The sequence below is a fragment of the Brachionichthys hirsutus genome, chromosome 22 (assembly GCF_040956055.1).
Source record: "Brachionichthys hirsutus isolate HB-005 chromosome 22, CSIRO-AGI_Bhir_v1, whole genome shotgun sequence".
In the NCBI taxonomy this organism is placed as follows: domain Eukaryota; kingdom Metazoa; phylum Chordata; class Actinopteri; order Lophiiformes; family Brachionichthyidae; genus Brachionichthys; species Brachionichthys hirsutus.
In genome coordinates, this window is record NC_090918.1 from 8575148 (window position 1) to 8592864 (window position 17717).

The 17717-nt window shown below is 47.1% G+C and overlaps 2 protein-coding genes across 2 annotated transcripts; one reads left to right on the forward strand and one right to left on the reverse strand.

The window, feature by feature from the left end:
- The first annotated feature begins 344 nt into the window (after positions 1-344).
- Positions 345-12253, forward strand: gnptab (N-acetylglucosamine-1-phosphate transferase subunits alpha and beta). Its single transcript, XM_068754994.1, has 21 exons — positions 345-497; positions 1028-1113; positions 1372-1491; positions 1935-1988; positions 2412-2614; positions 2975-3039; positions 3120-3254; positions 5906-6067; positions 6196-6375; positions 6616-6786; positions 6869-6992; positions 7075-7278; positions 7712-8628; positions 8701-8900; positions 8977-9196; positions 9293-9406; positions 9537-9622; positions 9714-9812; positions 9886-10053; positions 10371-10461; positions 10959-12253. The coding sequence occupies exons 1-21, from the start codon at positions 366-368 to the stop codon at positions 11028-11030; spliced, it is 3603 nt and encodes a 1200-aa protein (XP_068611095.1). The 5' UTR covers positions 345-365; the 3' UTR covers positions 11031-12253.
- On the reverse strand, positions 12146-17073 carry LOC137910619 (cholinephosphotransferase 1-like). Its single transcript, XM_068754995.1, has 8 exons — positions 16634-17073; positions 15874-16021; positions 15623-15764; positions 15397-15481; positions 14852-14977; positions 14606-14764; positions 14289-14414; positions 12146-12405 (listed from the first exon to the last, which is right to left on the reverse strand). Exons 1-8 carry the CDS (start codon positions 16871-16873, stop codon positions 12304-12306), a joined length of 1128 nt encoding a protein of 375 aa, XP_068611096.1. The 5' UTR covers positions 16874-17073; the 3' UTR covers positions 12146-12303.
- Between the last annotated feature and the right edge of the window lie 644 nt (positions 17074-17717).

The following is a 17717-nucleotide window of genomic DNA, read 5'->3' on the forward strand; positions in this document are numbered from 1 at the left end:
CAGGTTGAAACTTTCATCATCCTGCATCAACAATTCACACAACTAATAAGCCAGCTTTGTGAGTGGGTGGGCCTTTAACCTCCCTATCTTTTCGGGTAGACTCTGAACGCAACACACAGCCCCCTTGCTCCTCTCCACCAGATGGCGACATCGAGTTTTTTGGAGCGAAGACGCACCGGGCGCGACTTTGCAGCGTCATCACCCGACGAGCGTTATGGGCGTCACGTGTCTCTCCCCCTTGAGCAGCTCGGCTGGCGGCGGTCAGTTGACACGGTCGCGTTCCTTCTGATATATCGATTACTTTATCGAGTACGCGCGTTTTCCCGAATGCATGCTAGCGCTATGCTTCGCCACGAAGAAGAGCCATGGTAGTCGTCAACTCGGTGCTGAAGCTGTTGCAGCGGCAGACGTACACCTGCCTGTCCCACCGCTACGGGCTCTACCTCTGCTTCGGGGGGCTCGTCCTCATGATCGTCTCGGCCTTTCAGTTCGGAGAGGTGATGCTCTTTTGTGTTCTCAACTCCGGTCCGTCACTTTGATCCTGGTTTTGTTTGACGTCACGCGCTCGATCGCTGCAGCGTCGTTGTTTTCCGGAGTAAACGCGCCAGACTCCGGTCAATAAAGTGGCGATTTACGGCGATTTAGCGTCTCCGTAGACCTGCGTGGCTTTGCGTCTTTAATCGAGGCGTTTTTATGAATCGCTGTGGAGGTCGCGCTAATTCGGCGTCGTGAAGAATCCGAAATTTGTGCGGATTTAATGATAAACCCCGGAATAAAGTCTAGCGGCTAGCACATGTAGCTTCTGTAAACGCCATCCGAAGCTTTCAGAAAAGTTTGGATGTCGTAGTAGTTTGTTCTTTGTTGACACTCAGTGTGTCCGGCTGAAGAGCATTTCTTACCCGTGCAAGTCATTCGTGAACAAAATGAACTTTCCAGTGTGTCAAACAGCTGCTAGCAGCTGCAGCTCGATGCCCCCCCCCCCCCCCCCCCTGCTTCATCATCTGATCCTCTCCTCTTCCCCACACAGTTGGTGGTGGAGTGGAGCCGGGACCAGTATCATGTGCTGTTTGACTCCTACAGGGACAATGTCGGTGGGAAATCATTCCAAAGCAGGTGAGGAAAGGGACAGATGCCCCCCCCCCCCCCCTGGAGGAAAGGGACAGATGTCCCCCCCCCCCCCCCTGGAGGAAAGGGACAGATGTCCCCCCTGGAAATACTGTCAAATGAATCTTATCTTTTCAAGCTTCGCGCAACATTCAGACGACGCGTTTCTGCCGAACGCTTTCTTTCGACCTTTAGACAGCTGGAGGCAGACGTTACCCGTGCAGGAGTAAAAAGAAACAAACTAACCCCCACCCCCCACCCCCCCAGGCTCTGTCTGCCCATGCCCATCGACGTGGTCTACACGTGGGTGAACGGCACGGACGTCGCTCTGCTGAAGGAGCTGAAGGTTGTCAAAGAGCAAATGGAGGAAGAGCAAAGAGCCCTGAGGTGAGCTGCGGCTTCGGTGGCTGTGTAAATGCAGAGTGACTGTCAGGTAAAGAGGAGTGGAAACACCCCCCCCCACACCTGCAGCATTCATTCACTGGATGCAAACACTATCAGGTTCCTTCACTTTTGCACAACCCAGACAGAGTTAGTGTTCAAGCTGGAGCGGCAGAATGGTCGCTTTCACCCTGTCTTGTTCAGACGTTGGCCCGGAACAAGAGGGGGGAGGGGGGGTCAAAGGTTGGAGACACTTCCTATTGATTCTGTCGTCTCTGAACATTTCTTAGCCTCTCCGAGGACTAGCACTGCACTTACTCTGATGATTGGCTCCTCCTGAGCCGCTTAAACAAGGCGGCGCGTTATTCCTACTTTGGATAGAGTACGATGAGAATACTTTTGATTCACGGATGTTTTATTCGTTTGTTTGTTTTCGTTCGTTTACGCAGGGAACGCCTGGGAAAAAACGCAAACGAGACGACGACTGACGTGCCAAAAGAGAGGTGAGGATGGATGAACGGCGTCGCGAGGGCAGATTCTGGTGTTGAAAGCGGATGCCGAGCCGGGCCGGGCCGGTAGCGTGATGTAATACCAGTGGAACCAGTCGGGGGAGGGGCGGCGGTTACAAGTGTCGGGTTGGCATAGTTTAGTTTTAGGCTTCCCGGGTGTGAAACGACTGAAGTTACAAGAAATGACACCTTTTCATTCTCTTTAAGCAACAAAGCGGCGTGGAGATTAAAATATTGTTGTTGTTGTTGTTTACCAACAGCTTCACGAAAACCCGTTTGCTGAATGTGGAAACTCGACTAATTTCATTCCTGTTGATGTTTTAACCACACAGTTAGAGGAAGTGGTCACCTGAGCAGCGACACAAGGTGAAGAAACATTAAGTTGAGCTTTTCCTCACTGTTTTTATTTTGCATTAGTGCTAGACCAGAATGCCTGCTGTCCCACTGCATCATGGCGCCCACGCTGGCCCTGGATCCTGCCCTGCCGGCCAACATCACAGTCAAAGAGCTGCCCGCGCTTTCGCCGGCCTTCTCTGCTGCCAAAGAGCTGCTGATGATGAGCAAACCCTTCCACCCATCCAACACCGCCTCTGTGGTCGTCTTCCATTCGCAGGCCGATGGTAATTGCAGTCAAGTATGAAAGGGAACTGGGTGACTCTCAGCAAACAAAACGAGGGCGAAGGCACAACAGGAAATGATTCCGAAGTGGCATGCGTGACGTTATTCAGGGAGAACCAGAAAAACCGTCGAGTTGCGTGGGGAGAATTAATGAAGCGTTTCAGGCGCGTGTTAAACGGGCGATCAGCAGGAACATGAACGATCCATACAGTAGGAGCGAGTTAGGGCTGGAACATTTACGTAACGTCATGACAGAATCAGGATTAAACGCTTGACCCAGACGGCGACTAAAAGGAAACCATGAAAACGGACTTTAAGCATTGCTTTCCTGTTGCTTATTACGCATGAATTGGTTCTTCCAGCTGATAAAGCCTTCACAGACGCGTCCGGGGAAGACCAGAAGTTCACCGTGCTGAGATGTTACCTGGTGAGTACACCTGAACCTCCTCCGGGACAGGTTAAAGCTCCTTACACATCATTCTGCGCCTCTTTCTGTTTGTTTCGCAGACGACGGATAAAGAGGCTCCGGGCCTGATCCGAATGCAATCCTTGGCTTACCTGAGTGGCTTCCCGGCTTCCTTTAAGGAGACGGAGCAGCTGAGAGTCAAACTGCCCTCCATCATAACCAATAAGATCAACCAGGTATTGGCACTGACCCAAATGATTTACCTCTCGAAGCAGAGGGGCGCTCTTTAAATCTTTAAATCTTAAGCAAGATAAAAATCGACACCGCCTGCTGATTTCCTAATCGGATGACATTTTTCTTCAAGTCTCTGGATTCAACGTTTAGAGATAAAAAGCAGCTTCATCCACTAGATGTCACTCCCACGCCGTCTAATCGCTGAAACGGGTCGCACCGTTTACGTCCACAGACGCACTGTGTGTGTTTGTGTGTGTGTGTAAATTCTTTTTAAGTAATCTAAGAAAGGCTACAGACAAATGTCAACGCTTCCTTGGGGAGGAGGTCCTGCTGACTCCGGGCTTTTTCTATTTTAAACAGAAGTGTAGCGATTTGGATGAAGGGCCTCTGCTCGGCTCGTGTATCCAAGTAATTTGTCTGCTTTTATAATGTGAAAGGGAGAAACGCCACTAATGAGCCGGAATAATCAAGACAAACAAAACGGTGCAGCCCGGAGCGACCCCCGTCGCACCAGCGGACAGGATTCGTCCGATAATAAAGTCACATGGCCGATTAGATCTCGTTGCTGATAGGCATTTATAAAAGATGCTGTCTAATCCCTTTTTTTTTTAAAAACAGCTCCAAGAAACCTTAAAGGAGACATATTATACCCTTTTTTCCACAAGTTAACGCAGTTCAGGCACTTTCTGAAACATCTGAGACAGCGTCCCCTCTTTTCTGTCTCAAATGGCTCTCTCAGAAAACGGCTCTGAAAACGAAACCGAAACAAAATTCACGCTACCACGGTAACCAGTGATGGCACTTTTTTGTCTGCAACACGTCTATAGACATCAATTAGGTTTGACCACTGACATTCACTCGCTCACTGCATTCACACAGGCAATGCGGGCGAACAGTGAACGCGTGCCGGAGCCGGGAATTGAACCGCCAGCCTCTCGATCATAGTACGGCCCACTCAACCACCTGCGCCGCCGTCGCCCCATAATCAGTATATACATATACAGACACATAATGTGTATCGACCTGGCGCCATTGACCCACATCTCACCAAGCCAGGTCACCCGTCAGGTCCTAACGTGCTGGTCAGAATCGCCTGGTCATGTGATCGTAGCCTACAGCGTTCGGGCGGTAACCTGAGCAGTCTGTGCGGGGGGTTAAGTGAAGAACAACTGTTTGGGGTGGCGAGGCGCCAAGCCAGCATGCCGAAAGGTCACATGAATTCTGCCAACCTGGAGGCATTCCGAGTACCAGTGCACAGGCCGCCGCCGCCACACAATGCACCGCCTGGATTTTCAAGGTGTCTCCTGGTGTCGACAGGCCGATTCTATGAAAGACGGATGATGTGCACCGGGCGGAGGGGGGGGGGAGCTTCAGCAGTGCGAGTCAGCCGGTATTTATAGCTGGTGTTAGACCCGAGTGCTACAGTGATGGAAGCTGCCCCACAGCCCCCCGGTCATCTCCTCGTGCCTAAACCCTCTCATGCGTTTGCCTTAGTGTACTTTTATGTTCGGCCACACGGTGTCTCTTCTCCCCTATAAAACGAGAGTCAGAGCTGGACGTCCTAGATGGTGCGTCTGCTGCATCGCACTCTTGAGGCTGCACTAAAAACGCTGGTTTGCATGAAAGAACACAGCGACAATAAGAAAAAGAAATCTTCTTTTTCCCATGCTGTGCCAGTTATTTTATCAGATTAAACACATTTAACAGTTGGAAGATAAACTTTTTTTTATCGCGAGTTAAACTGATGATCGTTTTTCACTGATTCCCAGAGTGCAAGAAAAAGAACATGTACATATACTGCATACGTACCACTTTAAGGACAATTTGGAAACCATGTTTTCTAATACAGATATTTGGGGTCAGGCTAATCAGACGTGTTTTTCCAGCTACAGTTGCTGCTGCGCTCCACAGACCGCCTGCTGTCGATGGCTTATCTCGGGGCTTAGAGCCTCTCAAGTCTGGTATTAACATCTGTCCTAAGGGACCCGATCACAAGTGGACACTAAGGCCGGTTCACCCCTGGTGATCTCCTTCCTTGTGCCTCTCAAATGACCCACATGTAGTTTCATCCCACTTCGTCGCTCATGAAGCAAAATCAACGCGTACATATTCCTGACTCAAACTTGAGTGACCTCAAATGCATCCTCGGGTAATCCCGAGTGTCAACTGCCCCAAAACGCTGACGAGCACGCTTAAAACCAACCACCACTCGGAAAATCCTCCAGTAAAACTTTTCATTTCGACCTGGTGACCAATCAGGTTGGTGTGGCGGCCATGCGAGGCCGCCACACGACTCCGCTTTGTGTGTTAGAGCTTTATCAGGACTATAAAGGGAGCTATGACAATGTGATCTCGGGCTTCCTGCCTCCTGGCTGCTTCCTGCTGGGGTATAGAAGATGCAGCTAATCTTCCTCACCTAAAACAGGAGCCGGGGGGGCAAAACGAGACGAGGTAGAACAGAAGTTCAACTGAGATTATTTAGGTGAGAGAATACTTAAAGGTCACATATTGTACCCTTTTTACACACGTTAACGCAGTTCCCAGGTACGTAGATTTCGCTGACTAAGCTCACCCAATTCATGAAAGTGCAACTCCAAAGCTGCTTTACTCTTCCATGCAGTTCACACCTTTCTGATGTGTCGGTTTCCAACAGATCGAGTTGTACTCAGAGGCCAGCATCGCTCTGCTTCACCTTAAAACCCCGCAGGATTTCACAGACCTGGCCCAACAGGCGAAAAAGAACCTGACCTTGGATGGGAAAGAGTTAACCATCAGCCCCGGCTACCTGTTCTGGGACCTCACTGCCATCTCGCAGGTACGGCCGGTCCTCTCTTACCGCTCGTCCGGTGCTTGGACTTGATTTTAGAACTGCCAATATGTCGGGAGTGATAGATAACCCTGTGAAAGAAATCCCCTGAGATGCAGTCTGTGCGTCGTCTGCAGTCTAAACAGGACGAAGATGTGTCAGCCAGCCGGTTTGAGGACAACGAGGAGCTCCGTTATTCGCTGCGCTCTGTGGAGAGGCACGCCCCGTGGGTGCGCCACGTCTTCATCGTCACTAACGGGCAGATTCCCTCCTGGCTCAACCTGGATAACCCCAGAGTTACGGTCGTCACACATCGGGTAACGTATAAGGCTAAGCATTTCACTCCTGTAGCCTTTGTTTAGAATTTACAATTCTGATTTTATTTAAAGGGCAATTTCTGTGTCTAACGTTCTAACTAGGGATGAGAATCCAAAACCGGTTCCTGTTGAGAACCGGAATCGTATAAATCTCAACAGCCTCTTTTCAGTATCTAAACGCCCTTTTTATCTGTTGAAAATGTGACGTTTCGCTTTCTAAATGTGCGATTACGTTTCCAGGATATCTTCCAGAACCAAAGCCATCTTCCCACTTTCAGCTCTCCCGCCATTGAGACCCACATGCACCGCATCCCGGGGCTCTCGCAGAAGTTCATTTATCTCAACGACGACGTGATGTTTGGCAAAGACGTCTGGCCGGACGACTTCTACACGCACTCGAAAGGACAGAAGGTGCGGATGCAGCAACAAAAAAAGCTCGAGTTCATTCACACTTCCTACTGGCCTCTGGATTTCATTCCTCACATTCCTGCAGGTGTATCTCACGTGGCCCGTCCCCAACTGTGCCGAGGGCTGCCCTGGGTCTTGGATCAAAGATGGCTACTGTGATAAAGCCTGCAACAACTCTGCCTGTGACTGGGATGCAGGAGACTGTCTTGGTAAAAACCAGAAAAACATCCCTCTTGTATAGATGGAGCGTTTGTTCCTCCTGCCTAAGACGTTTGGACTTTCCTCCGGAAGGTGCAGCAGGGAGCGACCGATTTGTGGCTGGGATCGGTGGCGGAGGAGGCGGACCGGTGTGGCAGTTTGGAGGCGGTTTGGGGGGCCTTGGGCCGATAGCCTACTGTAACCACGGATGCGCCAACTCCTGGCTGGCGGACAAGTTCTGTGACCAAGCCTGCAATGTTCTCACCTGCGGCTTTGATGTGGGAGACTGTGGTCAAGGTGAGCCCGTTGGAAAATACACACGACGTTCACTTCACGACAGTAACTTCATATCCACGTCACGTTGATTTAGCGATATTCTATATATTATTCTTTTTAAAATCTTGTTCCTCCTTATTGACTGAAATCACATTAAGTAGAAACTGTTTCACTGGGGGGGGGGCATTCCTCTGTGAACATGGAGTCTGTGTTTTACTTTTAGTCTGTCTATTTAGAGCCCAAATATGTATTAAAAACAGGTTAAAAAAAATAAATACTAGATATTTATTTTTGTCCCCCCTGACCATGAAAAAATGAACTAGTCCTTCATCAGTTCTGAGGACTGCTGTATATCTCCCCGTCGTTACTCTAGTTGTGTTTTAACTGAACTGCACACAGAAAATAGTCGCGATTGGAAGCTGTGCCTTTTTAACGTTATGACCGTCTGTTGTAGAGCACTTTGGCGAGCTGCACCATGTGACCCTGCAGAGTAACAGGAGCCTGTACACGCTCCCAGTGGGCGAACTCAGACCGTATTTCAGCTTCCATCAAGTGGCTCACAGAGTCTCGGAGGCCTACGTTAGCGACAACGCCGCCGTTCGCCACGCCTCGGTGGCCAACAAGTGGAAGACCATCCATCTGCTGCTCAATCCGAACCACAACCGCACCCAGATCCAGTACAATCTCACCGTCCAGAGAGAAGACGACACGCAGTTCACGTGGAGCTTCAGCGTCGTCGTCGACACCCGCGACGCACCTCAAGCTACCGCGTCCGGGCCGGCAAACAAAGACGCCGACAAAGAACCAGTGTCGACTCCTTCTCCGGAGACGCCATTCCAGTTCTCAGATGTTCCCGAGGACAAACTGAGACCTAGGATTCAACCCGGAGGACACCAGGAAGTTCTCTATGATGTTCCTTCACTGAATATTTCACTTCTTCCTGCTGACGTGCAAAGCGAGCTGCAAAAGCTGGAGGAGAAGCTTCTCATTGGCGACATTACCCTGAAAGGTTATAACCTCACGAAGGGCGAACTCCTACGGCCTTTTATGACGCCGGCTCACAAACAGCAGGCTGTTGATTTGCTTAAAAAAGCAAATCAAGTCACCCCTGTTGCTCCCGCCGGTGGTTTTGGCAGCCAGAATAAAGACTTCTTAAATCTAGAAAGAGAAGCCAACGCCGAGGCTGAGAGGCCGAGGACTTCCAAACTGTTGAGCAGCATTTCCAAAATGAAGAGCACCGTAGTAAGGCAGGAAGAGGCAACCGGCGGCGCAGGAAGAGCCCCGGGGGCGAGAAGACTCCACTACTTCACCTACTCGGAGAGAGGCTTCCTGCCGTGGGAGAAGAGGAAATACTTCCAGGAGCTGCTCGAGGTAAGCCGGCCCGACGGGCCTTCTTTGTCCAAAACGTGCAGATTTATTTGAGTCCGTTAATGTTAACTGCAGGAAGAGGCACGCCTGAAGAGAGAAGCGTCATACGAGACCGATGGCGCCGCCGCCATCCGGAGGCTGCAGGATACCTTTGCGGACTCGCTGCGCTACGTCAACAAGCTGCTCAACGGCCAGTTCGGATTCACGTCCCGCAAAGTCCCGGCGCACATGCCTCACATGATCGACCGCCTGGTCATGCAGGAGCTGCAGGACACGTGAGTTCAGCCCGAGCGATGGCGAGCTCTCTGACGAGGCAACCGCCTTAAAACCGCTCTGCCCCTGCATCCTCAGCTTCCCGGAAGAGTTCGACAAGACGTCAGACCACCGCGTTCGCCACCCAGAGGACATGCAGTTCGCCTTTTCATACTTCTACTTTTTGATGAGCGCCCAGCAGCGGCTCAACATGTCCGAGGTGTTCGACGAGATCGACACGGACCGCTCGGGCGTCCTCTCCGACCGCGAGATTCGGACTCTCGCCACGAGAATCAACGAGCTGCCGCTCAGCCTCCAGGTCGGAACCCTCCGAAGGCGCGACGGATGAAACGGGTCACGCGTTCTGGTTTTTAAGGCATCCATAAACCCACGTGCGTTTCGTTGCATGCTCTAGGACCTGACGGGTCTGGAGCAGATGCTGATCAACTGCTCAAAGACTCTCCCAACGAACCTGACCCAACTACATCTGGTGAACCCAACGCAGGAGACCTACTACGAGCCGAGCATGGCGAGTCACACCGGAAGTGAATGTCTCGGAAAGAGAGGAAACGACGCAGTGATTTCACGTTGTCCCGAAAGCAGCGCCGCGCTTTGATCGATAAGGTTAAATGATTGGATTTCTATTCTTAATCTCACAGCCTCCTGTCACGAAAGGCATCATCCTCCACTGCAAGGCCATCACAGAACGGATCCACAAAGCCTTCAAAGACCAGAATAAGTACACGTGAGGACTTGCGCATCATTGAAACGGTTGATTAGAGTAAAATAGTTATTCTTTCGGCTTAATCGGCTTCTAACTGTCTTTTCTGTCACAGTTTTGAGACTATGGGCGAGGAGGAGATCGCGTTCAAGATGGTACGCACCAACGTGTCCCACGTCGTCGGCCAGTTGGACGACATTAGGAAGAATCCCAGGTGGGGGGGGGCTTTGTGCAGATCAGAGTGGACGTCAAACATTACTAACATCTGCGCCGTCTCTTATTCCCAGGAAGTTCATCTGTCTGAACGATAACATCGACCACAGCCACAAGGACGCCCCCACGGTGAAAGCGGTGCTGAGAGACTTCTACGAGTCCATGTTCCCGCTGCCGTCGCAGTTCGAGCTGCCCAGAGAGTATCGCAACCGGTTCCTCCACATGAACGAGCTCCAGGACTGGTGGGATATGAAGCTACAGCCTCCATTAAGCAGGCAGTCATCACGGTTCAGGGGGAGGATTGACTGATTGATCGATTGATTGATCGATTGATCAGTTGGTCTTCTACTTTAACGCGCTGGAAATATCTCAACTACGGTTCTACACAGAAATATACACGGTGTATGTTATTTTCAGATCAATAAAACCAAATCATGTTTAGTAAAGAAATATCAAGCATGCAGAGGCCGAGGCGACATCTTCTATTGGTTTTCCGCCACGCGGGAATGAAACATAATTTCTTTATTTAAACTAACGGCGGTCCCCCCCCCCCCCCCAGGCGAGTTTACCGGGACAAGCTGAAGTTCTGGACTCACTGTATCCTTGTGACGCTGGTCATCTTCACCGTCATTTCTTTCTTTGCCGAACAGGTCAGTGTTTGCACTTCACACACACACACACACACAGAGGACATGTGCTGACACGTTTCTATCTCCATAATTCAACCGCTGAATTTCCACTCGCAGAGGCATCCGTCTCGCGTGTCGGGGGCACTGTGACGGCTAAAGACACGGCAATGTTTGACGAGAGCCTTCCGTCTTTGTCATCGTACAGGAGCGTTTATTTTAACTGTTGAGGGACACTATTACTGTCGACGACTTCCAGTTTGATACAGGACAGAGTCTAAGACAAATATTCATTGACCCAGGTTTAACACTGGGATTTTAGGAGCTCGATCACTTCTCTATCCGCCTCCCTGTCATCCTCTCTCTCTCTCTCTCTCTCTCTCTCTCTCTCTCTCTCTTCCCTCCTCCATGTTTGATCAGCCACTGTTTAGCTGACTAAGACACTCAAAGCTCGTTTGGCCTTTGCTTCGCTGACCGCACCATTTCTCCCCCCCCCCCCCTCCCTCCCTCCCCCCCTGCAGCTGATCCTGCTCAAAAGAAAGCTGTTCCCCAGACGCAGAGTGAACCGGGACAACAACCCCGAGAGGGTGTGACCGAGGAATTCCTGTCTCAATGGAGAGGATTATTAATATTATTACAGGGAAGACATGGCAGCCAAAAAAGAAGCCTGAAACCCTTTTCCTCCATGGGGGGGGGGGCATCTGACTTTTTCACAACAGAAACTTTAAGACGAAACACTCCGTCAGTACTGCGTGTCCCTCTTCCTCTGATTTCGATAATTATGCCGATAATCACTTGACTCACATTTCAAGTAAAAAGCCACGTTTTTAAACATCATTTATTGATTTCTGTATCGATATCTTTCCAGTCATCGCGAGTTTGACATTTTCAGGATTTAAACTCTCCGTCGGACGGTGGGAAATCTTGACTGGTAGTTTTTCCTTTTGTTTGCAAACTTGATTAAAAAAAACCCAAATAATAATAATCAGTAGATTCAAAGCACGTTTGTGTCTTGCTTCTACTGCTGTTCATTGTGAGAAGTGAAGGGAAGGCGTGTCCAGACGTTTGCTGCCGGCGTCGACTGTTAGGTCGCTGTGGAGTCTTGCAAGACAGAAAAAACTTGAAGTGCCTTTGTTTTTTATTCCTGAGTATTTTTTATTTCCTTTATTTTATGCTTAATTTTATTGGTTTCTGGAACATGTCTGCCACATCACAGCCTAATGTTGTGATATGAAAATGAGAGATAATTATTCTTAACCCCTCCCCCGTGTGTGTCCCCGTGGGACTCCACAGGCTCGCTACTGTCTGAAATTCAGACTCCCTCAGCATGTTGTGTAACTTATTTTGATTGCGTTATTGTGACCGCGAGTGCAGAGACTGCTGCAGCTGATATGAATGTAATCATATGCAGCATCAGCTCGTCCTCCGACTGAATTAAAATGCGCTTCGGTTCAGTCACCTTGGTGTTTTCTCATGTGTGAATGGAAGGTAGAGTTTGTGTTTTCAAGTACTCATTTGAATATGTTCGATTTACTTGCGCTTCACTTGAATATTTCCTTTTAATGCTACTTCACGCTGCGCATTGTGCTTTTATATTGCTCAACAATGTTAAATGACTCCAAATCTAACGCTCCAAAGATATGTTGGCTGGTTGTAAATAAAGTTCAAGTTTTTTTTTATTTGTACGAAGAAATAAGAAGCAAATAAGTGCTTTTTATTCCTTATTTATTGTTAGTAATTTGTGTTATAGGGAATTTGCTTGTGTAAAAACATCTCTGTACAAAAAAGCAATTAATAAAAAATACTCAGATTCTGAGTCTGCATTCAAGATATTTGTCCCATGTCCTCTTCCCGGTGGACAAACCATTAGTTGCGATGTTTGACGGTGAAGATAGGTACGCGCAGATGGGAGGAGATCTGGAGGGATGCGCCTATGAAGTAGCATGCCAGATCCAGAGAAGAGAAGACCTAAAGAAAGATGAAGATGATCAGACATTAAAGGTGTTTTTTGGGTTTTTTTGTAAGCAGCATCAGCTAAGTGTCATTACCAGCATGATCTAGTCCCATAATTTTTCATGAAACTTTACTGTGACAGATCCCTTATGTTATCCATAAAAAGCTTTTCTATATCTTTGGAAACATTTTCGTTAAAAACATAACCACGGAGTGTTCCATTAAAGTTTGATGCAGATCTGGATAAGAGGGGCAAATTTAAACTAAAGTCAATTATTGCTGAGATACTTATATTTGTAATTTCTGACATTGATATTTACACTCATTTATGGGTATGTAGAGATGCAGATCCAGTTCTTTTTTTTTTTGAATACTATTTCCATTATTCTCTCTACTTCACTCCAGCGCTGAATTGGATAAATTAGTTAAAATATATACATTTCTGGTAAAGACAGCGGGCCTGTTTTCAGTGTCAAAGTCCAGTAACCTTTCATTTACCGCTAGTACTATTGTGATTATTTGGTATGAATAAATTTGGTCGCAGCTCCATACTCGTCTTCAAATGTGATACCAATATGTGGAAATGGAGCATTCAAATGGTACAGAAGATCATGGGCGGCTGCCCAAATACGCACATATTAATGCTTTACTAATGTATTTTTCAGGTGTAAAATATCTCAGTACTTGGCGAGGCACATATTGAAGTCATTAGTAAATACATTTGAAGTAACCACCCAGAGGCATACTTAACGAATACTTAATCGATAGCTCAGTTAGACGGGTTATGTTTATCTAAAATAACAGGAGGAATATTATAAAAGGTCAAGTTTCCTTCCAACTGTGCAGATCCCAAACTTGAAAAAGGGCTGCAGACAAATTATAAATGCAACAATGTTGGGACCTTCAGCTCCCCAACCGAACCGAGTCCTCTTGGGCCAGTGTGAAAACGACCTTAAAGTAAAAAGCCTTAAAATACATACAATAAATGCACCGACTCTTAAGGATATTGAATTATTCTTGCTGTTAAATGGAGTTCTAACATATACTTGTACATGTACTTGTATTTATTCGAGTACTCGGTTATCGAGCCATCTCTTCATCCATCGCACCTCTAATGCGCACAAGCCAGGAGCAACATCTCCTCCAACATGTTATCTCAGCGCGTGTGACGTTCACGGACACAGTCAACGCGTCATTCAGTCAAATAAAGACCGTCTTTGCTTATGCATCTACTATCTATTTTGCATTCAAAACAACAACAACAACAACAACAACAACATTCCGACAGAGCCCGACCAAACAATCGCGTTTACGCGTGCCCGCGCCGGCACCGCGACGCGACGCGTCAGGCTCGTCAAGCAGCAACACCAGCTTGCTGAAAGCTTGACTTGTGCGTCTTACCGGCTGCGTCTTCAGGTGAGAACTCTGGAACTCCGCGTGGGTTACTGCGGGCGCAGTGTTTACCTTGCGTCTGCCATCAGCGCCTTTTTGGACAGCAGGTGGCTTTTACGCACCGCTGATTACTTCCTCCTTCCTGTGCAGGACTTTGAAACCACCCAAACTACCTACTAACGAGACAACTATTTTTCTTTGCCTCAAGGATCACTTCTTGCTCTGAGTTTCTTGATGCGTAAACAAAGTGCGCATCTGCTGCTGTTAATTTGACCTATAGAGCCAAAAACGCTGTTTTAACTATTTTTATTCATTCTATTTTTTTATTTATATAGTTCATACTCTTAGCTATGGGTTGTCAAATCCTTTTTTAAGAGTAAATCAAATGAGCTTATTTTTGTACTATTATTATTATCTATTATTATTTATTAAATTGTGAATCTGCATATTTATTCCTATCTAGATCAAAGGACTTTGACTTAACACTAAATGCATCTGACACTTACCAAAGCGATCCAAAGGACTTTGTGCTCATGAATGAAGTTGCCGAAAGATTGGTTGAGGAGGAGGAGGCCGGGGACAATCAAGGATGAGTCCGCAAGGGGAAATTTACTCTTAGTCATGTGGACAATCTACAGAGACGGAGGGGGAACACGTGTGAAGCGAAATCCCACGAATAAAATATAAACAGAGGAAACATGAGAAAGCGCAAACGTGGAAATGTGACAACGGGCAAACCTGTGAAAAGGTGCTCGGGGAGAATTAGTCGCTGCATTAAAACTGAAATCACAAAGTCCCCAACAATCAGAGAGGATGAACGTACCACCAGCTTGTTGGAGAGTTTGGCCATAACCATGCCGAAAGTGAGAAGGTACAGACAGGAGTAGTTCTCAAACAAGCGGCTCGAAGACTTCTTGAAAATGATGAAGGCCAGGGTGAGAACGAGGCCCACGTGAAGCCCAGGACTCAGAACACTGGTGTCCTGCAGGGACATGCGTCACAGCACGTTACCAGCTTGTCAGGTTTAGGAAGCTTTGCATAAGGTGTGAAAATATTTGTGTTGACTTACAGCCACGGTGGAGCTTTTTTCAACTTCCTTCAGAATACCTTGGTAGTAGTTGTAGCAGGAGTAGATTGCACCACCAATGATTCCGATGACCGGAAAGACGTACGGATCCACTCCTAAGACGGGCAGCTAGATCAATACAAAATGACCAAATTAGTGTGAAGACGCAAACGTGTACTTGTATGACATCGTCAGCTCTCGGAGCCTGATCATGGTGATCCTGTTTCCTTCTCTCACATGATGCAAAGTCTCCAAATGTTGCATGGAATAAAAGCAAAAGAAAAACAAAAGAAAAAATTCTCTTCAAAGAGAAGTATAACTAAAAATCAGACACTGTGTGTTTTCGCTATTGATCTTGAACTCATGATCTTGAGAAAGGCACATAAAAATCGGTGCTATGACCCTGCCATGAAATGGGTTCCTGAAGATACCCAATAAGATTATCCGTGGGGGGTAATAAAAACTGTGAGACTACGCTGTCAGGGTGAATAAATGTGTTCATGTCCTTGGGTACATGTCAGTGTGAAAAACGTTTTAGTTTCAGTTACCGTTGAATGCCAAAGCCTCATCCCTCCAAAAGCCGATACCAAATATATCACAACGACAGCGAAATGCGCCTCTACCACATCAATCCTGTGGAAAAAAGTAACAGGAAGTAGTGACACAACCAACAGTACACAAGTGGTTGACAGATATATATTTGTATAAGAGCACAGCTGCATCTGTGTAATCTTTTTTTGAAAAGCTTATACGCTGATTCAATGTGATACTTACAAGCCAAAGCGGACAGTCCCGGATACGTACGCCTGCCAATGGGAGCAGAAGTATAGGAACATCGCGATGAAGCTGCAGAGGAACATCCAGTTTGGGTGGAGTCCTATTCCGCATGCGATGCACGCCCCCACAGAAACACACACTGAGAGGCAGAAATGTAGGCAAAAACAATTCATGAATAGAACACACAGATTATTTTATTGCTGTATACCAAAAACTAGACGAATGGTAGCGTGGGTTTGGTTGTCCACCCGTGGAGACGGCGTCACAGCCGTGATCGTAGAATTCCTCTAATGGTGAGTCTTGGTCTAATTTCCTGCACTGTTTCCCGTCAAAGGAATCCAAACACTGGTACATTAAGAGGCCCACAGCACTCATTATTAAGGCCCAGGGTGGAGCCTGTTGGTTGGGGTTGGGGGTGAAGGGGGAAGAAAAACAGAAAAATAATAAATGACATATTCTAGTCATAAGAACATTTTCCATTCTACCATCTAAGCAGCGTACATTTTGTACATTACATGTACATTCTTGAACTGGTTGAGATTTGGATTTTGACGGAGCTCCTCAGTGAGGTTGTATCTCGCATATACGTAATCTGGGTGGAATGTGGCGCAGTGGGTCGCGGTGTGTTGCTTCACAGCAACAAGGTTACAGGTTCCGTGTTCTCCGAGTTCCTCCCTGCAGCTTGATCACTCCTAGTCATCCGAAGGTATGAGTGAGTGTTTGTCTATATTTTCTCTTTGGAAGATATCCAGCCTCTTACAATATAAGAGGGTCAACATTTGGAGTGTCTCCCTCCAGGACATCAAGTTATGTTATTTGTTTACGACAGCCCCGTCAGCCCCGACTGAAAATTTATTTCGGAATTATTATTATTTTTTTACTATGCACTGATGTTTCTAATTAAATCCAGCATCCTCATCCTGTAAAAACTAATTATGAACCAAATAAGAACAATATTTTCCATGAAATGTGGAAAGCAGTGTCTGATTTTGTCGACGTTGTACTCACCTCCTCTGTTGCAGTGGGGCAAAAATACACAAGCACAACTGTGCAGGTCAAATTAATCAGCAGTCCAAAAACCGTCAGCACATTTGGTGCGATCCATGGGGGGACGTATTCGAAGAGCCAGCTCCAGTAGATCTGGCACAGCGGCTCGAAGAGGGATTGACCCGATGACCTGTATATATGTGACTCCAACCGATGGAGCTCAGCAGGCGACATCGGCTTCAGCCACGGAAAATTAAACATTTTCACTCCTTAAAATGACTGCAACAACGTTTCCCTTTAGTCCCAGGTTTTGCCACAAAAAGTTACAGAATAATATTATCAGTTCTCTGATTAAAAAATAAAAATAACAAAAAGATGAAAAGAAAAAGAACTAGCAATTTAGTTTGAATGCATTTACAGCAAGGAAAATGTACCTTTAGCTTCACCCGCCTGTCTCAAGAATAACGTCTCCTCAAATAGCACCAGTTCAACACCCTGCAACAAACACAGAGCTCTATTGAACTGATGCCAAATAGTGTTCTTATAATAAAACTCATCCCACTCAACGGGCAGGTTTGGACACACAACCTCACTTCCCTCAGGCATTCATGCAGATTTCTTTTTCTTCCTGCATTGCTTAACGAAATGCTTTAACTTACTCTACCTCTTCTGACAGAATAAACATACAAGTATGATCATTCATCACAGCTACTGCACTAGTACAAATACTCAGTAGAAAATTAAACACCTTTTAAAAAAAAAGATTGCATTTGCACGTACGCATTTGGACATCAAGCCTTCACCAAGAAGGTATACTTGTCTTAAGCTCCGGGATGATGCTGAGGAATTGTAATTATGAATAAAAATAAAGCACCATGGAACTTCCTTGTCCCGTTTTGTGTCTGCATGTCCCGATCCAAAGAACACTTCAAAGTGAAAGAGACAAGGAACTGGTCAATTCACAGGAAACATTTACAAGTCAAAATGCTGAAGTCATCTCGCCTCAACGTAATGACGTCTCTTCTGTCAGCTTTAAAGTCCAAGAGGAGCTTTGAAATGCTCCTCTTAGACAGGATGTTTGGATGTATTTGTACTGTAATACATG